The sequence below is a fragment of the Vigna unguiculata genome, chromosome 3, assembly GCF_004118075.2.
Source record: "Vigna unguiculata cultivar IT97K-499-35 chromosome 3, ASM411807v1, whole genome shotgun sequence".
Classification (NCBI taxonomy): domain Eukaryota; kingdom Viridiplantae; phylum Streptophyta; class Magnoliopsida; order Fabales; family Fabaceae; genus Vigna; species Vigna unguiculata.
The window spans coordinates 54,440,799-54,457,898 of NC_040281.1; the positions used below are offsets into that span (position 1 = coordinate 54,440,799).

The 17,100-nt window shown below is 33.5% G+C and overlaps 1 protein-coding gene across 1 annotated transcript; it reads right to left on the reverse strand.

Annotated features, from left to right (window-relative positions):
- Positions 1-1,111: 1,111 nt before the first annotated feature.
- On the reverse strand, positions 1,112-8,513 carry LOC114175197 (agmatine deiminase). The gene is made up of 11 exons (XM_028059961.1): positions 8,325-8,513; positions 7,427-7,538; positions 7,226-7,339; positions 7,052-7,141; positions 6,878-6,965; positions 6,688-6,743; positions 6,517-6,595; positions 5,391-5,525; positions 4,476-4,708; positions 1,742-1,900; positions 1,112-1,417 (listed from the first exon to the last, which is right to left on the reverse strand). The coding sequence occupies exons 2-11, from the start codon at positions 7,511-7,513 to the stop codon at positions 1,334-1,336; spliced, it is 1,125 nt and encodes a 374-aa protein (XP_027915762.1). The 5' UTR covers positions 7,514-7,538; positions 8,325-8,513; the 3' UTR covers positions 1,112-1,333.
- Between the last annotated feature and the right edge of the window lie 8,587 nt (positions 8,514-17,100).

A 17,100-nucleotide genomic window follows, 5' to 3' on the forward strand; every position in this document is an offset into this window, starting at 1 on the left:
ACTATCGTTATTATAATATTTAAATAATTAAATAAATACTTTGATTCAATTACTATAAAAAAACGAATCTTGTTAGTTCACTTTCTTTGTATTTGCAACAAATATATAGAATATAAAATAAGTTACAAAGATAAAACATTTATAAATAAATCAACAAACTAATCGATCAATTCATAATAAATCGAGTGAGATTACAAACTTACTCACATAAAAGTGAATCCAACTTAAACATATCATTTTTTTTAGTTTTAATTCGTGATAAAATAATTTGTGTAAGTCGAGTTAACATCCTACTCATCACCGATTCAAATGAACTAAATTAAAAAAAAAATTAGTTTTTTTTTTAAATATGAGACCCGACTCAATTTATGGATTAAATCGAGCTCGAGTAGGATTAAAGGGTTTCTAATAATAAAATATGGCAACTTCTTTCTGGACCTCATAGTTTTAACAGGCACCTCTATTTTTTTTATATTTTAAATATTTCATGTGAAATACAATTTTTTATTTCAAATTATATATCCTACAATATAAAATAAAATATATTTATAATTATACAATCTAAAATATATTTATTCTTCATAATATATTACTTAAAATATAATTTTTGTATTTTAAATTGTGTATTTCAAAATTAAAAAAAAAATTTCAAATTGTATATTCTAAAATCTAAAATTAAAAATAAATTCTAAAAAAATGCTAAAATTTACTTTAAATTAAAGAGTCCTTATGGAATCACAATTAAAAACTACTGAAATGCAAGAAAAACATATTCATAAGACATGGTAAGAAATTTCTACAGGGCAAGGTAAAGATATAAAAAAATAGACATCTTTACAGCCTCTACAAATTCACAATATTTTTTTTTTCACACATTAACTAATACAAAACCCAAAAAGCACAGTATTTGATTGAGACATTTCGAGATATCTTCCAACAGGTGCAAGTTTAATTCGGAATATCAAAATTTTGTTATTTCATTTCTAGAACTACACAATGATCTGCACTGCTTTTTAATCAAATACTTGGTGCCTGAACGCCAAAAACCACCCAGGATCATTCATTTTCTACAACTTGGTAGCAAAATAAAAACTATTATTCCTTTGAAAAATAAGAGTGAAATAACTAAATTTTATTTTAAAGAGTAACCACGATATCCCGATCTAAAATAAATAATCAGGTTTTATTTTCCTTGGTTTTTCATCTAAATAGCATACACTTCCACCCAAGCTGCAACATACTTCTCCTCATTTGGAGTAAATAGTCATTCTGAAAACCTAAAAGCATCAATACAACAATACCACCTGTCAATGAATATTGACATGGCGGCTGATTAAACTGCTGGTTGTTGCTGAGTAATGCAGTGTATATTTCCACCGCCCAAAACAATCTCCCTTGAACCTTCAACTCCCACAACCTAATAACCCACAAACATTTGAAAATGTGACTCAGTAGTAATGAATTTAGATTCTCTGGTTTCATGTCTTGCTTCTACGTGCTTTCAAAATACACTGATTAATATTAATTTTGAAGTTTTAAAATATATTAAAAACATTTTTAAAGTACCAACATCAAATATATTTTGATAACACAAACAAATTCAGAATCTGGACTCATCAGTGATAAGAACCATGCAAAATACTGAACCGAATTTTACAGATTTATATATACTAAGAGTACAATATAAAAAATTAATATAATGCTGCTACTACCACTATTTTTAACAAACAGTTTTACTTACTTCATGATGAGGGAAGGCATTAGATAAGACTCGGATAGCTTCATCATCCCACTTTTTATCTCCAAATTGTGGTGCAATGATAGCTTTATTTGCCATGTAAAAGTTTACGTAGGAAGCAGCAAGCCTAGTACCAGGAGGTCTTGGCTTAGCCTCACCCTCCTAGCAAATATAAAGTTATAACATAACAAGCATTAAATGGAAGTTGAATCTATCTGGTTCATAATTCATCATTAAACAGAACACAACAATCTTTAACCGTATCATCAGGTATCGATGTTGCGTTGAGCTCAGTATGTTCATCTTCACATTATCAGTATATATAGCGCCATAGCCATTATTAGAATATCACAGTTAAGCATACAACCGACTATTGCAAATCACTGTTACTAAAAGTTGTTTGAAATATTTGTACTTGGTGATGTTGATGAAAAAGTCTATATGGAGCAAGTCATTTGATATGGTATGTTGTCTATGCAGGTTCATAGTCTATTTATTGTCATTCTTCCCAAGGATGTGTCTATCTCATTGTATACATGGACCACATTGTTACCATAGGCAGCGATAACAAGGCCACTGTACAACTAAGTTAAATTTATTGTATTGACTGTTTTTTCTTAACTCAGTCTCTCTTTCTTTTTTCCTATAGTTTAACAACAATTACTAATGAAAAATATAGGGGCAACATGATTGAAAGGAAGACTGTAGAGACACGGACAAAAAAAGAATGAGCTGCAATATGACATCATAAAATTCCATAATTGATGACCATATTTAAAAACTCATTCTTTTAAAACACACTCTCAACTGCCTTAGTTGCTAAAAACGTAAGCATCTCTCTTTTCTCTCAACTCCACTTCAACCCAACGCTTTTCTGCTTCTTTCTCATCTGAATCTTCATCGTTTCTTGAATTAGAGACAATTTTTGAGTTCGTAGCGGAGTCTTCTTCGAATCCACCGAATAATTTCTTCCTTCGTGTAAGGTAAAAATATAACTTTCTTCTTCTTTTAGTTTGGAGTTTTTGTTTCCACCTGAATTTTGATCAAAGCCTCATTTTTCTCTATGACTCCTTCGATTTGGCTTCTCGAGATTGATTTGGGATTTTGGTGCTCAAAATCATCTTTGGGGTTCGTTGTTTCAATATTGGTCTACATTCGAGGTGAGAGAAACTATTTCTTTTGATGGATGTAAAATTTGTCTTGTATGTTATAATTTTATAGATTAAATTGTTTTTTTTTTTATGTGTTGAATTGATGAGTGCATGTAAATTGTGGTGGTTTCTGTTTTCTAGCTTTACATGTTGAGAACAGGTGAAAATCTACTATTTTAGCTTAAGCAAGAGCCCCTGTCGCTCGAGCCAAAGAAATCTAGCTCAAGGAAAAATAGCTCGAAGTTCACTTTGTTCTCTGTTTGGATTTTAGCTTAAGCGAAAATCTTTAACTTAAGCGAGAGTCCATGTTGCTTAAGTGAGAATCTCTAGCTTAAGCGAGAGCCTCTGTCGCTCAAGCAAGAATTTGTAGCTCAAGCGAGAATGTTGCAGAATTTTAATTCCTTATTTTTAACATGTGATTGACTGAGTTAATTTAAAAAATATGATCTATGAAGCTATGGATGAATGATGTGGTATTTTTAAGACTTTACTTGGTATGTTGTTGGAAAATATGTGATTGTTTGATATTTGGAATTTGAGATGGAATTAGTGATATGTGAATATGAAAACATGATTAATGATGTATTTGATTGTGACAATATTCTTATGGAATTGTGATGATGATGAGTTTGTCAATATTTATATGAGCATTGTATGTGTTTGACGTAATTTCATGAGTCTCATGGAGAGATTTTATGGTGGTATTATTTTAGTGTATGCATTGGATTATGAATTCAAGTAAGGTGACATCCTGAAGCTGTAATGATCACTCACACTTAAATAGAGTAGAATGGTTCATGTGATGAGAATAGCAGGAGGTCATAGTTTAAAACAGGATAATGACCTTAGATGATCATGAATTAATCTTGTGTGTGGTAGGATAAAACACATTGGCAATGGCTAGAGCAGTAGAGGCCACCACAACTGCAAGTCTCCCATGATTCCAATTCCTAATGCATGTATCCGGATAATTGAGTTTAGTGTCAACTGTCTATGAGCAATTATGTGAATTAAGGAAGTTTGTTTATGTATGACTTATAATTGATATGTTTTAATGGTCTTAAGATAACTCTTTTGTATACTAGTTTACCCTTGCACAGGTCTTGTGTTGTTTTCTTCTTTTGAGATGATCACCATTTTGGTGAGGCAGACGAAGAGGCATGTTTAGAAACACCTTTGAGGGATGAGAAGTCTTTAGTTAAAGTTGTGAGATTGCAACAAATGTATGAGTGGTGTTGTATATTTAAAGGTTTGATGTTGTTGAATAAATGGTATATTTTTTTAGTTTGAACTCTAAAAGTACTATATTAATATATTTTTTATTTCATAAAATTTGTCTTTAACTATTATTATGAAATGTCTTATTTTATTAGTTCTATACTACTAAAATGGGATATTACACCATACATCAACAAATTATGCATTGTAAAATTTAAAGATTACTTCTGCAGTGATGGGGTCAATATGATAATTATTTCTTAATTTTAATGAAATGAAATAATAATGATAAAAGGGTATTTTGTTTCTCATTGTTATTATTTTCAACCAAGAACAGAAAAACTACATGAAAAGGAAAAAATGTTTACCTGGGAAATCCCAGCAGACTCGCTCTCTGTCATATAGAGTGGACCGGGAACATGGATTTTAATGATTTCAAACTTTCTACCATGAGCATCTGTTTCACTTGAAAGCAAAGAATAAGCTTCTATAGATCTTTCATACTGAGGATCAGTTTCATCATCAACCCAAGACAGTATAACCACACCAGGCCTCACAAAACAGCACATGTTATCAATGTGACCATTTGTATCATCATCCCCTGCATAAAAGCAGTATATTAGAATTTGGGGGATAGATAAAATCTACAAGCCACTTTGAACCTATGATATGTACTCTAATACTTCAAGCTCATCTCTACGGAGGGACAGACATGTGCTCATAAAATTTGCAGCCTCAAATGGAGTTAAAGTGCAAAAGAAAAAAGTAATTAATGAAGTTAGCAACAACATAAGGATCCCCAAAGATAGAATTATAAGAACACCATAACAAGATAAAATATCTATCGGATTGTTGTTACTTTCTATAGAAAACTAACTGGCAAGATTAAGGCAAAAATTCCAAATTTCTCATTACTAGTGTCCAGGTGGGTCCTCCCAATATTTTGTATTAGCTTTCACCCAAAAGACGGAAATTTTTTTGTCAATTATACCTTAATTTCAGTTTCATTATCATACAAGTATCATTATGTGGTTCTACAACCAATTATATTGCTATCGTGGATTCTAAGTAGAACCATATATTGATCCATTGTTCTATTAGTTTTACGCAAAGTCAAGGTTTTAGCATGTATTGAATCAAATTAATCTTGCTAAGAAACACATCTACAATTCTGCATCAAACCTTGTGAAACAACACATGATTGCTGGTGCAGGGGAATTTTTTAACTAACTTACATTATAGAAAGATTCTTAATCTACAATAGAAATGTCAAGTTTATATACCATATAATCCACGAGGCAACCATATAACCTTCCTGACTCCAAGATATGCCTTAAGTTCATCCTCTATTTGGTCCTTACTCAAGTGAGGGTTCCTGTTCTTGTTCAAGAGGCATTCTTCTGTTGTAAGACAAGTTCCTGAAGGAAGAAAAAAAGGCTGAAGTAAACTGAAAAAAACTAGTACAATTTATAACCAATTCATTGAGGCATCAAGGTATAAAGCAGTAAATCAAAGTATATACGATCTGATTGACAAATTGAAATGAAAGACAAGAAATTAACAAAAACCACATTCATGAATACAGCAAGAATAAAATGCTGCCTTGCACAGCTGCATGGTATCCTCGTTATTGAATAAATCAGCAGTAAAAGTGCATTCATTTAGAGATGATTATGTGTCAGATAACATGCATGTAGTACCCAGTCAAATTCTACTTTGTATACAAAACTTGTTTAAATAAGGCAAAATTTGTATGCAGTTCTTTGGGTGTTGCTGAGGTTCTGTTCTCCAATCAAAATTGGATTTCCACCTTGGTAATTTGCACTGGTCTTTAATGCAAGCTTTTTTATGCAGATTACAGGAGTCACTCACACCACTTCTGATTAGAAAACAACACCAACGACATCCAAGGAATTTCATTAGGTACATAGACTTACAATTTTATATGATAACAAAAAAAATAAAAAAACAATGTTTTAGTAGCTATTCTGGAAGAAACACCAAAGAGATACTAAAAAACATAATATGAATACACAAAAAATACAAGTGGTGATCAAGGGAAGGCTTAAAACATAAACCACTGATTAGGATACATTATCAAAATAAATTTATCAAAACATAGGACAAGAATATTTGACTTCAAAAAAATTGTATCACCTTGTTTAATTATTTCACAAGATCTCCATTGACCACATCATATAGAATTTTGTCCATCTAATTATTATTATTGCATGAATAATTGACTAAAAAGTAACAGCAGCAGCAGGCTGGCCATTGAGCAAATTAATAAAAACAAGCACCTCTACTTCACCAAACAAGGCTACGTTATGGTTATAGATTTACTAGTTCGGACATCTACATGAAAAAATGTACCTTCAACATGGCAAATAATCACTATATAACTCTTACCTTCTCCATCCACATGGATACTTCCACCTTCAAGCACAATTGAATGCGAAAATATAGGAATCTTCTCAATTCCCAAAATCTAGCAAACATGAAAACAAAATCGGTAAAACAGTTCGCATGGCCAAACAAATAATAAATATATAAATAAGAAAAATGTGGAACATTCCAAACCTTCTTAGCCACAAGCAAATCAAGACTCCAATCACTATAACATCCATCTTCTAAGCCTAAACAGTTCATAAAACTCCATTAGTGAAGGAACCAACAATCAACACAGAATAATAAGATCATATTATATCCCCTAACAAACCCTCTTAGAATAAAAATATCTGAATATCAAGTCAAGAGTCCTAATGCTTACCACCCCAACTATTAAATTGCCAGTCTATCCCTGCAATTCTGTCAACTGCACCACCAGATTCTGTTGTCGAGCTTCTTCTCACAACAAACTACCAAACAAAACAAACCACAAAACATGCTTATACATTATACATCCAAGCACACAAGGTCGATTTGCACAATAAGAGAAACTCACAGTGGGTCCAGAATCACGAAACCAAGAATCGTTCATACTCATCTCAACCACCCTGATATGTTCAGGTAACTGACTTCGTGCATTCTCCCACTGTTAAACAATTCAAGCAACATCAAACAAAACCGCAACAATAATGTCCATTAATAAAAATATCGTCTAACACCATTAACTTACCTGCGCAGAGCTAACACAAACAGTAACAGACTCAAATTTTGAGATGGCAGTTGCCACCCTCGCAAACACCTGTTGGGCGGGTGCAGCGCCCTCTCTCCAGTTATCAGGGCGTTCCTGTTACACTCATCGGGCTTGTAATAAAAAAATGATAATAATAATAACAATAATAAACTAATAACAGAGTTTGGATGCAGTGCTCACTGGCCAACCCATCCAACACTGAGTGTGGGTTTCCCACTCAGCAGGCATGTGGAATCCAAGAGCAGATGGTGTTCCGTGGAGCTGCATCACGAAATTCTAGCTTCGGTTTTCTCTGTGGTAATTCAGAGCAACAAAAAACTTAGATAGTGAAGCAGAAATGTTCAAGCCTGTTTACTAGACCATGGGGCAGTGTTAACGCAAGCCTAACTAAATCTGTTTATGAGAAAAAATTAATGACTTTGGTTATATCCACCCAGCATTGGTGCCCACATATCTTGGGAAGGAAATTCACAGTCTTTACTGACCAAAATGGGTGCTTTATCTATAATTAATGAGGACAGAGAATTGGATGGAATTTCAAGACCATTTTGACAAGATATCAACAAAATTGTATAGAGGCCCACAAAGATCCAGAGTTAGAAAAAAGCAGAACTGCTTTGGTACATGACTCCAACTCACATAAGCACCACACATTGAAAAGTAATAGGTTCCACTATAAGGGAACGTTAACTTCATGGATCCACCAATGGGAGGACTAGAACCTATAGAAGAAAGGTTCACCGCAAGAGGGCATGAACCATTTGGCCTTTTGAAGCTCAATGTTGAAAAAACAAGCTAAAGTGACAAATCCCAAATAACGTGAACAATTCCGTGAGAACCGGTCTAATGCACCCCAAAAATTTTCTCGAGACTTTCAAGGATTTCTATATTATAATCCAAAATGACAAGAAAAAAATAAAAACCATAAAGTATTGATATTGAATAGAAGAAGAAGAAGCAGAAGACGACCTATTATATTAGAAGTAAATCACAGAAGAAGCTGAATATCGAATCCTATTACATGCAAGCATAGTGAGGAAATGATGAAACGACGTGAAGGGTTGGAATAACTACTTACCCTGATGAAAACGAAGACGAAGATCCTCCGCGAGATCCAATCGAATTCAGAACACCGTAACGTCACCGCCCCCGAACTTCCTTAAATAAGTACAATCGAAGGTAAAGGCAGAGCAGACAGAGTACACAGAAGATGGTACGATGATAGGTTGCCATGTACTCCATTATTACTCACCCAGATTCTCCTCTGTTAACCTCTCTCTTTAATTTTATAAAAAAAAAAGAAAAAAAAGTATATAATCATTTACGTTTTTATTTTTTTGTTATTAATTCTCTTTCAAAAAGCATTTTAAGATGGATTTCGGTACTTTTGACAAACTTTTTTATAAAGTTTTTATTATAACACACTTTAACATTTTTTTTCTTTACTGTTTAAATTATACTAATTTTTTTTATTGAGGTGTTATCACGTGTGTTTTGTTAAAAATTTGTTTGATAAAATTTTATCGAAAATAAATTTTCTTTTAAGAATTATGTGCTTGGAGTAGGATGACAATGAAACTAATGAAAATGAATATCACATTTTATTTAACTTTGTTTTTTAAAATTTAAATAGATAAAATAACCGTATCATTAAAAATATAAAATAATTTTCTAAACTTTGATTTCATATATTTTAATTTTTTTTTAGATATTTGATATTGAAGTTATTTTGTAAAAGATTTATTTTTAAAATTTATATTTTAATATAACTTAGTTAAATTTCCTTTAAAAAATAAATTTATTTACATTTATATTTTATGGAATAATATTTCGATTATTTTTTATCTAAGTTTATATTTTTGAATTTTTTTAAACATCTGTAAATATCTCAACAACTGACAGACACAACTGACATGATTCATTGTCATTGTCTCTTTAAATTTTTAAATATATTTCTAAAAAAAATTAACGATGAAAATTTTAACATTTAATTCTACAACTAAATGTAATTTTATTCAATACTTTGTAGACAGTAATTTACCTATATATTTTTTATTTATACTGATTTCTAATAATGATTTAAGGATATATTTAAATTTAAACATTAGAAACACCTAAGATGTACATTTAAATTTTAAATAAATAAAATTATTTTTATAAACATATTTAATATTTTTAAGAATTTTGTACATATATAATACGCATCCTTATTTTTACCTTTAACCTTGTCCTTTTACATATTTCCAGGAATTACTTTTATTTTCATTTATAAATTTCTCTATTTTAATTAAAAAGATTTCTTAGTAGAAGACAAATTGTGAAATAATTAAAACATTATCCTAAATCCCGTATGCAGCAAAATAAAAAATAAAAAAATCACAGTGACACCTTTTGGCGGGAACTTATGGTTGATAACTTATCCTTCTCAGCTTCTCTTTCATCCAAATGCGTTTTGTGATAGAAAGTGACATAGTTTGATTCTTTACGTTATATCCAATTACCTGCAAAAATTTAGCAACATGTTCTTCAATTGTTGACCTAATCACACCATTCACCATGTTAGCCATGTCTTCTTCTCCTAAATCATCAATGTCATCTTTCTGTCACGTTAAAATTCTTTATACAAGTATAAAATTTTCTATACATAAAATTATTAATCTCTAATTAAAAACCTTACACATAATTTAATTCAAATTTCATACACATAAAAAATAATAATTTATATGTTAGTTTATTGAAGATAATAAAGGGTAATAAGCATGGAAAGGACGTATAGCTTTCATTGATCAACTCACTCTTACAAAAGCAGAAACTTAGTTAATATAGAACTAAGTTCTGAAGAAAATGAAACTGAAAAGAAACGATTTTAACAACCCATAACAGAAAGTCAGAGACTGTACTCTAATACCCCCTCTCAAGTTGGGTGGTGAACATTGAACAACCCTAACTTGGAAATAAAGGAAGAAAAAGGTGCAGGATACAAAGATTTGTAAAAACATCAGCAAGTTTATGTTTGGAAGAGACGTGAGAAAGAACGATCAGCCCATCAACAATTTTAGCACAAATGAAATGGCAATCCACTTCAATGTGTTTGGTCCTCTCATGAAAGGATGGATTCTTTGCAAGCTGTATAGTGGATTGATTATCACAGTAGGTGGAAAAAGGCAGAGGTATATCTAGAAATAAGGCATCAGAGACGTATTTTAACCATTGAAGTTCACAAGCAACAGTAGCAAGAGCCCTATATTCAGTTTCTGTGGAACTACGGGAAATTGTGGATTGCTTTTTGGACTTCCAGGATATTAAGCAGCTGCCATAGAATATGCAGTATCCTGTAACAGATTTCCGTGTAGTGTTGCAGGAGGCCCAATCAAAATCAGAGAAAGCTTGGAGTCTGTGAGAGTTGTGAACAGGATAAAAAAGACCCAGGCCAGGAGCATTCTTGAGGTACTTAAGAATATGAATGGCAGCTTGAAGATGAGAGGTTCTGGGTGCTGTCATGAATTGGCTGACTTGCTGCACAGCGTAGCTAATGTCAGGTCGTGTATGAGTGAGATACAATAACTTGCCAATGAGCCTGCGGAAGTTTGTAGGATCAGAAATAAGATCTCCATCAGTATTATTCAACTTGATAGAGGGGTTGGCAGGAGAAGAAACAGGTTTACAGCCTGTTAAGCCAAATTCAGAAAGAATGTCAAGACAATACTTTCATTGATTGAGAATTAAGCCTTTATGAGAGCGGGCAACCTCAAGCCCTAAGAAGTATTTTAAATGACCAAGATCTTTGATGTGGAACTGATCATTGAGATAAGACTTAATGTGATGACTAGTGTGAAGATTATTCCCAGCTATGACTATGTCATCCACATAAATCAAAAGAACAGTAAAGGCAGTGGGGGTTTTCTGAACAAATAAGGAGTAATCAGTTGTGCTTTGAGTGAAGCCAAATTGGATTAAGGCAGAAGTGAGTTTGGCATTCCACTGACGACTGGCATGTTTTAAACCATACAAAGATTTATTAAGTTTGCAGACTAGTTGTGGAGAAGGCAGAAGCATGCCAGGAGGGGGTTTCATATATACTTCTTCATTAAGGTCACCATTGAGAAATGCATTATCAACATCTAGTTGATGCAAAAACCAGCCAGAGGAAATGGCAATGGAGAGAAGGAACCGAACTGTTGTGAGTTTAACAACAGGAGAAAAGGTTTCAAAGAAATCTACCCCCTCTGTTTGTGTGAAACCTTTAGCGACCAAACGTGCTTTATACCGTTCGATGGAACCATCAGCCCTGAATTTGGTGTGGTAAACCCATCGACACCCCACAACTTTCTTTCCGGGAGGAAGAACAACGAGAGACCAAGTTTTGTTTCGATCAAGGGCTTCCAATTCAGCTTTCATAGCTCTTTTCCAACAATCAACTTGATTTGACTCCTTGAAAGAGGTGGGCTCATATGTACCAGAAATAGACAAACAAAAAGCAGTGTGAGATGGTGAACAATTAGAATAGGAAAGATAAGAATGTAAAGGATAAGGAGTGCTATATGTGAGATGAGATGAGGCAAGAGTGGGACAATGATAGTCAACTAAGTAGTTTAGTGGCTTCTTTGGACGAGTAGAAACTCGTGATATACATTCAGTGGTTTGTTGTGACTCATGTGATGCAGATTCTAGACTGACAATATCATTAACAGTGGCAGATTGCTGTAATGAGAATTTAGAATTGGTATGCAAAGAAGGAAAAAGATTTTCTAAGGAACTAAAGCAATCAGACTGTTCATTAGTTATGCTACTGGTATGTTGTGGTTTGTGATATGGAAAATGTGATTCATAAAAAATGACATTACATGATATAAAGATAGATTTGTGTGTGATATCATAAAGAATATAACCTTTGGTGCCGGGTTTAAAGCCAAGAAAAATGCTTTTGATAGCACGTTTGTCAAACTTGGTCCTGCCATTAAGTATAGTAGAAGCAAAAGCTAAACAACCAAAAATACGTAAGTTTGTGAAATTTGGAGGATTGCCATGAAGTAATTCATATGGAGATTTGAGTTTTAAAAAGGGAGTGGGGAGCCTATTGATTATGTGTGTAGCATGTTTGACAGCAAAAGACCAAAAACAGGTTGGTAGATGTGCTTGAAATAACAATGCTCGACTAACATTTAATAGATGTTGATGTTTTCGTTCAACAATGCTATTTTGTTGGGGAGTTTCAACACATGTTGTTTCATGAAAAATACCTTTATTTGAAAAAAAATCATGTAAAAGGAATTCCTTTCCATTGTCAGAACGAAGACGTTGTAATTGGATATTGAATTGATTTTCTATTTGGAGAATGAATGAGGGCAAAATGGTTTTTACATCAGATTTCAATTTTAAAAGGTGTATCCACGTAAAACGGGTGAAATCATCTACCACAATATTTGAAACCATCAATAGAAGAGATGGCAACAGGGCCCCATATGTCCACATGAATTAATTCAAAGAATCTAACACTTTTGCTTGTACTATGAAAAAAAGGTAATTTCTTTTGTTTTGCAAAGTGACAGGTATCACAAGGTTGAGTACAATAAAAAAGAATGTCATTATGTATGCTCGATAAATGTTTCAGGATTTTGTTGGATGTATGCCCTAGTCTAAGATGCCATAACATGGGCTTATTTTGAGAGATAGCAGTAGCAGACTTGGGTACAATACAATTAGTATTAGAATGTGAATCACATGAATCTAAAGCACTTGGATGTTGAAGGTAAAATAAGCCACAACGTTGCTTAGCTGCACCAATCATCTGAAATGTTGATTTATGTATAATGGCACAAGTTTTATCACAAAAAACAACAATGTAGTCAGTATAGGAAAGAAGTTTAGGAATGGAAATAAGAGAAGCAACAAAGTCTGGTACATACAAGACGTTTTTAAGGGTTAAATTGCCAATAGAAATGGTGCCAGAAAAGGAAGCAATAACAGTAGTATTATTAGGCAATTTAATATGTATTGGTGTAATAGGTGTTAAAGAATGGAAAAGATTCTTGGATGGACAGATGTGGTCAGTGGCACCACTGTCCAAAATCCAGGGGGAAGAATTGGAAATGCTACCTGAGGAAGAAGTAACAGAGGTTTGGGCAGTGTTGACAGAAGCATAACCAAGGTTTGATTGTTGAAGAAGAGCTAAAAGAGCATGATATTGATCCTTGGAGAAAGTAAATTGATCAGACGATTGTGCTTCAACCACTTGAGATTGCTGTGGGGCATGATCAGAGTCAACTTCTGCCAAACTAACAGAGGAATTAGATCCGGAAGAGGTAGCACGTCCAGTCTTTTTATAACCAGCAGGAAATCCAATCCGCCAAAAACAAGTTTCGATGGTGTGATTGGTTTTCTTGCATTTTTCACAAAATTTAGCATTTCTGGGTTTGTTCGAATTCTAGGGTTTGAAATTTGCAGTGGATGATTTGTTGGAAGAATTAGGTTTAGAAGTGTCATTGGATTGAAAAGAAAACGCAACCAGATCTTGAGATGATGTAGTGGCAAGGGTGGGGAGAAATTCTCGTTCATGTTGGAGAATCATGGAAAAAACCCGAACAATAGAGGGCATGGGGTCCATGATCATAACCTGAGAACGTACTTGGGAATAATCATCATTCAATCCTCTGAGAAACCGAATTATACAATCATCCTCCCTTTCTTTATTCAATTTGGAAATCAAACCACACGAACAAGAAACGGAGCAAGTGCAGAGAAGAACACACCGATGCAATTCAAGTTCTTTCCATAAAATTTTTAAACGTGTGTAATATTCAGAAACGCTAGAATCACCTTGTTTGCAGTTCAAGATTTGATCTTGAAGATCAGCCACCCGGAATTTGTTAGGATGAGAAAAGCGCTCCTTAAGATCGATCCATATATCGAGAGCAGTATCCATCCACATGACAGACTGTTTGATTGAAGCACTCATAGAGCGTGTGAGCCAAGCCATGACCATGCGATTGCAGCGACGCCAGGCATCGTGGAAAGGATCGCTGATAGGAGGGCATGGAAGACTGCCAGTGACAAATCGTTCTTTGTTCTTGGTTTCGAGAGCCACCATCATTTCTCTTTGCCATTGATGGAAGGTGTTTTCTGTGAGGGGAGATGAAACAAGAACAAGGGCTGGGTTTTCACCCGGGTGGAGATATAAAGGGTTTGCCGGATTTAGAAGATGATCTGGAGGATTTTGGCTGGGTTGAGCCATGGTCGATCAAGAAGCAGAAAGAAAGAAAGCGGAAACGAAGAAGGATATTACCAAACTGATACCATGTTAGTTTATTGAAGATAACAAAGGGTAATGAGCATGAAAAGGACATATAGCTTTCATTGATCAACTCACTCTTACAAAAGCAGAAACTTAGTTAATATAGAACTAAGTTCTGAAGAAAACGAAACAGAAAAGAAACGGTTTGAACAACCCATAACAGAAAGTCAGAGATTGTACTCTAATATTATAGTTTAAAATAGTATGACCAAGTTAATTTATTTAACTGTATTTGAAATTAGAATTCATGTTTTAAACAGTTTAATCCATGATTTTAATTTGATAATCCACACTTAGAAAACTATTAAATACAAATTTCAATTGATCGTCCCTAATTTCAATATTAAATTTGTGATTTAAATAACTTTCTACAAACTAAAAGATTTACTCATGTATAGTTTCACGTTTCATAACATAATCTACCTTGTCATCTACCATGATCATTTTAAATTCCATTCATGTAAATAATAATAAATTAAATATATTTTTCGTTTTCAAACTATTTTAAAAAATTGTGTTCGTCTCTAAACAAAATGTATATTTATTTCATCCTACATTTCATTCCAAACTATCTTAATTACAACAAAAGCAATGAATCTAAGAACAACTAAAGGATGCAATGAAACTCTTAGCAACAAAAGGTATCAAGCAACTAAGCAAAGGAAAAAGGAATCAAAGCAAGTGTCAAGGAAAAAACAATGGTTCATGATTTTTAGTAGGGGTGATCATGAATTGGATTTTTAATGATCCAATCTACATATATTTTGGATCCAAATAATTGGATTAGATTTTCGACCCAAATCTATTTTTTCAAAAAAAAAGTAGATTGTATTTTTTTAAAAATTCATATCCAAAATATTTAGATCAAGTTTAAATCCAGATCTAAATATTTGGATCAAGTTAAAAATCCAAAATTTATTTTTCATAAAATAAATTCAAATTTATTTTTTTAAAACTTGTTCCATAGGGCTGACACCATAAAATTTGGCAAATTTTTTGTCAGGGCCAACTAGGCCAAATTTCAGCATGGGATGAACTTGGATGACTTTCGAACGAATTTCGGTCGGAGACGACGTGACCAAATTTGGGCCAAGGTCAACTTGACAAAATGTTACTCGAGATCGACTTGACTGGATTCTACTGAATTTCGACCAGGGACGATTTTGCCTAATACGACCAAATTTTGACTAGAGCCGACTTAGGCCAAATATGACCATATTTGGGTCAGGGCCTGATCAATCAAATTTCGGTCAGGGTTGACTCCACTAAATTCGTCGGCTGGGACCGACTTGACTGAACATGGCTAATTTTCGATCACAACTGACTAAGTTAAATATAGTCAAATTTCGTTCGGGACTTACTCGACCGAATACGAGTAAATTTGGGCTAGTGTCGACTCGACCAAATTTTGATCATGACCAACTCGACTGAATTTGGCCAAATTTAGGTCAGGATCGACTCGCCTAAATATGACCAAATTTCGGTTGCGATCGACTTTGCTGAATACGACCAAATTCAGGCCAGGACCAACTCAGTCAAATTTTGGTTGAGGCCGACATGACCGAATTTTGACCGGAGCCGACTCAACTGAATTCGACCGAATTTCAGTCGTGGCCAACTCAGTTGAATACGGCCAAATTTTGATTGTGACTAACTCATTTGAATATGGCCAAATTTCATCCTAGGCCGTCTCAGCCGAATACGACCAAATTTGGGCCAGAGTCGACTCGGCCAAATCTCAATTGGGGCCAACTTGATTGAATTCGACCGAATTTTGGCTGGAGCCAACTAGGCTAAATACAACCAAATTTTGGTCGCGATTGTCTCGACCGAATACGATCAAATTTTGTCCAGGTCGACTCAGCCCAATGTAGTCAAATTTGGGTCGGGGTGAACTCAACCGAATACTTCCAAATTTTGTCTAGGACCAGCTGGGCCAAATTTTGTATAGGGTTACGCCAACTCAATCAAATACGACTAAATTTGGGCTAGTCTGTCTCAACCTTTAGCCTAACCTAACCAAAAATATAAACTGAAATTTTGGATTGGATATTTTGGATTATCCATTTTGAAAATCTAGATTTAGAGTATGTATATACAAACCATAAAATATATAAAATGTAGATCAGATTGATATCCAAATCCAATAAAACGGATTGGATTTTTAATAAAATAAATATTAAATGGATTGGATCATAGCAAAAATGGATTGGATCATGAAAATTGGAATTTTTGCCCACCCTTAGTTTTTAGTAGCAACCTCCTCCTACAACTCTCTTGGTTTACATTCAATAAGGTCAAGTGGTGCTATATTGTAGTTGATGGTCAAGTAAGATTTCTGTCATTAAAAAATAAAGAATAATATCATGTAATATTATAGTGGATGTTAGATTAGAAAAAAAAAGAGTAAAAGTTATTTACATGTCATTTCATCTCACAATTGTATGTATGAGGGTGAGAATAAAACTCTTCCACAAATTCGTCGTCACAAATAACTTCAAATAAGCATAAAGAAACATGTAAAATCCACCCTTTTCATTTTATGCACATGACGTGGAAATAG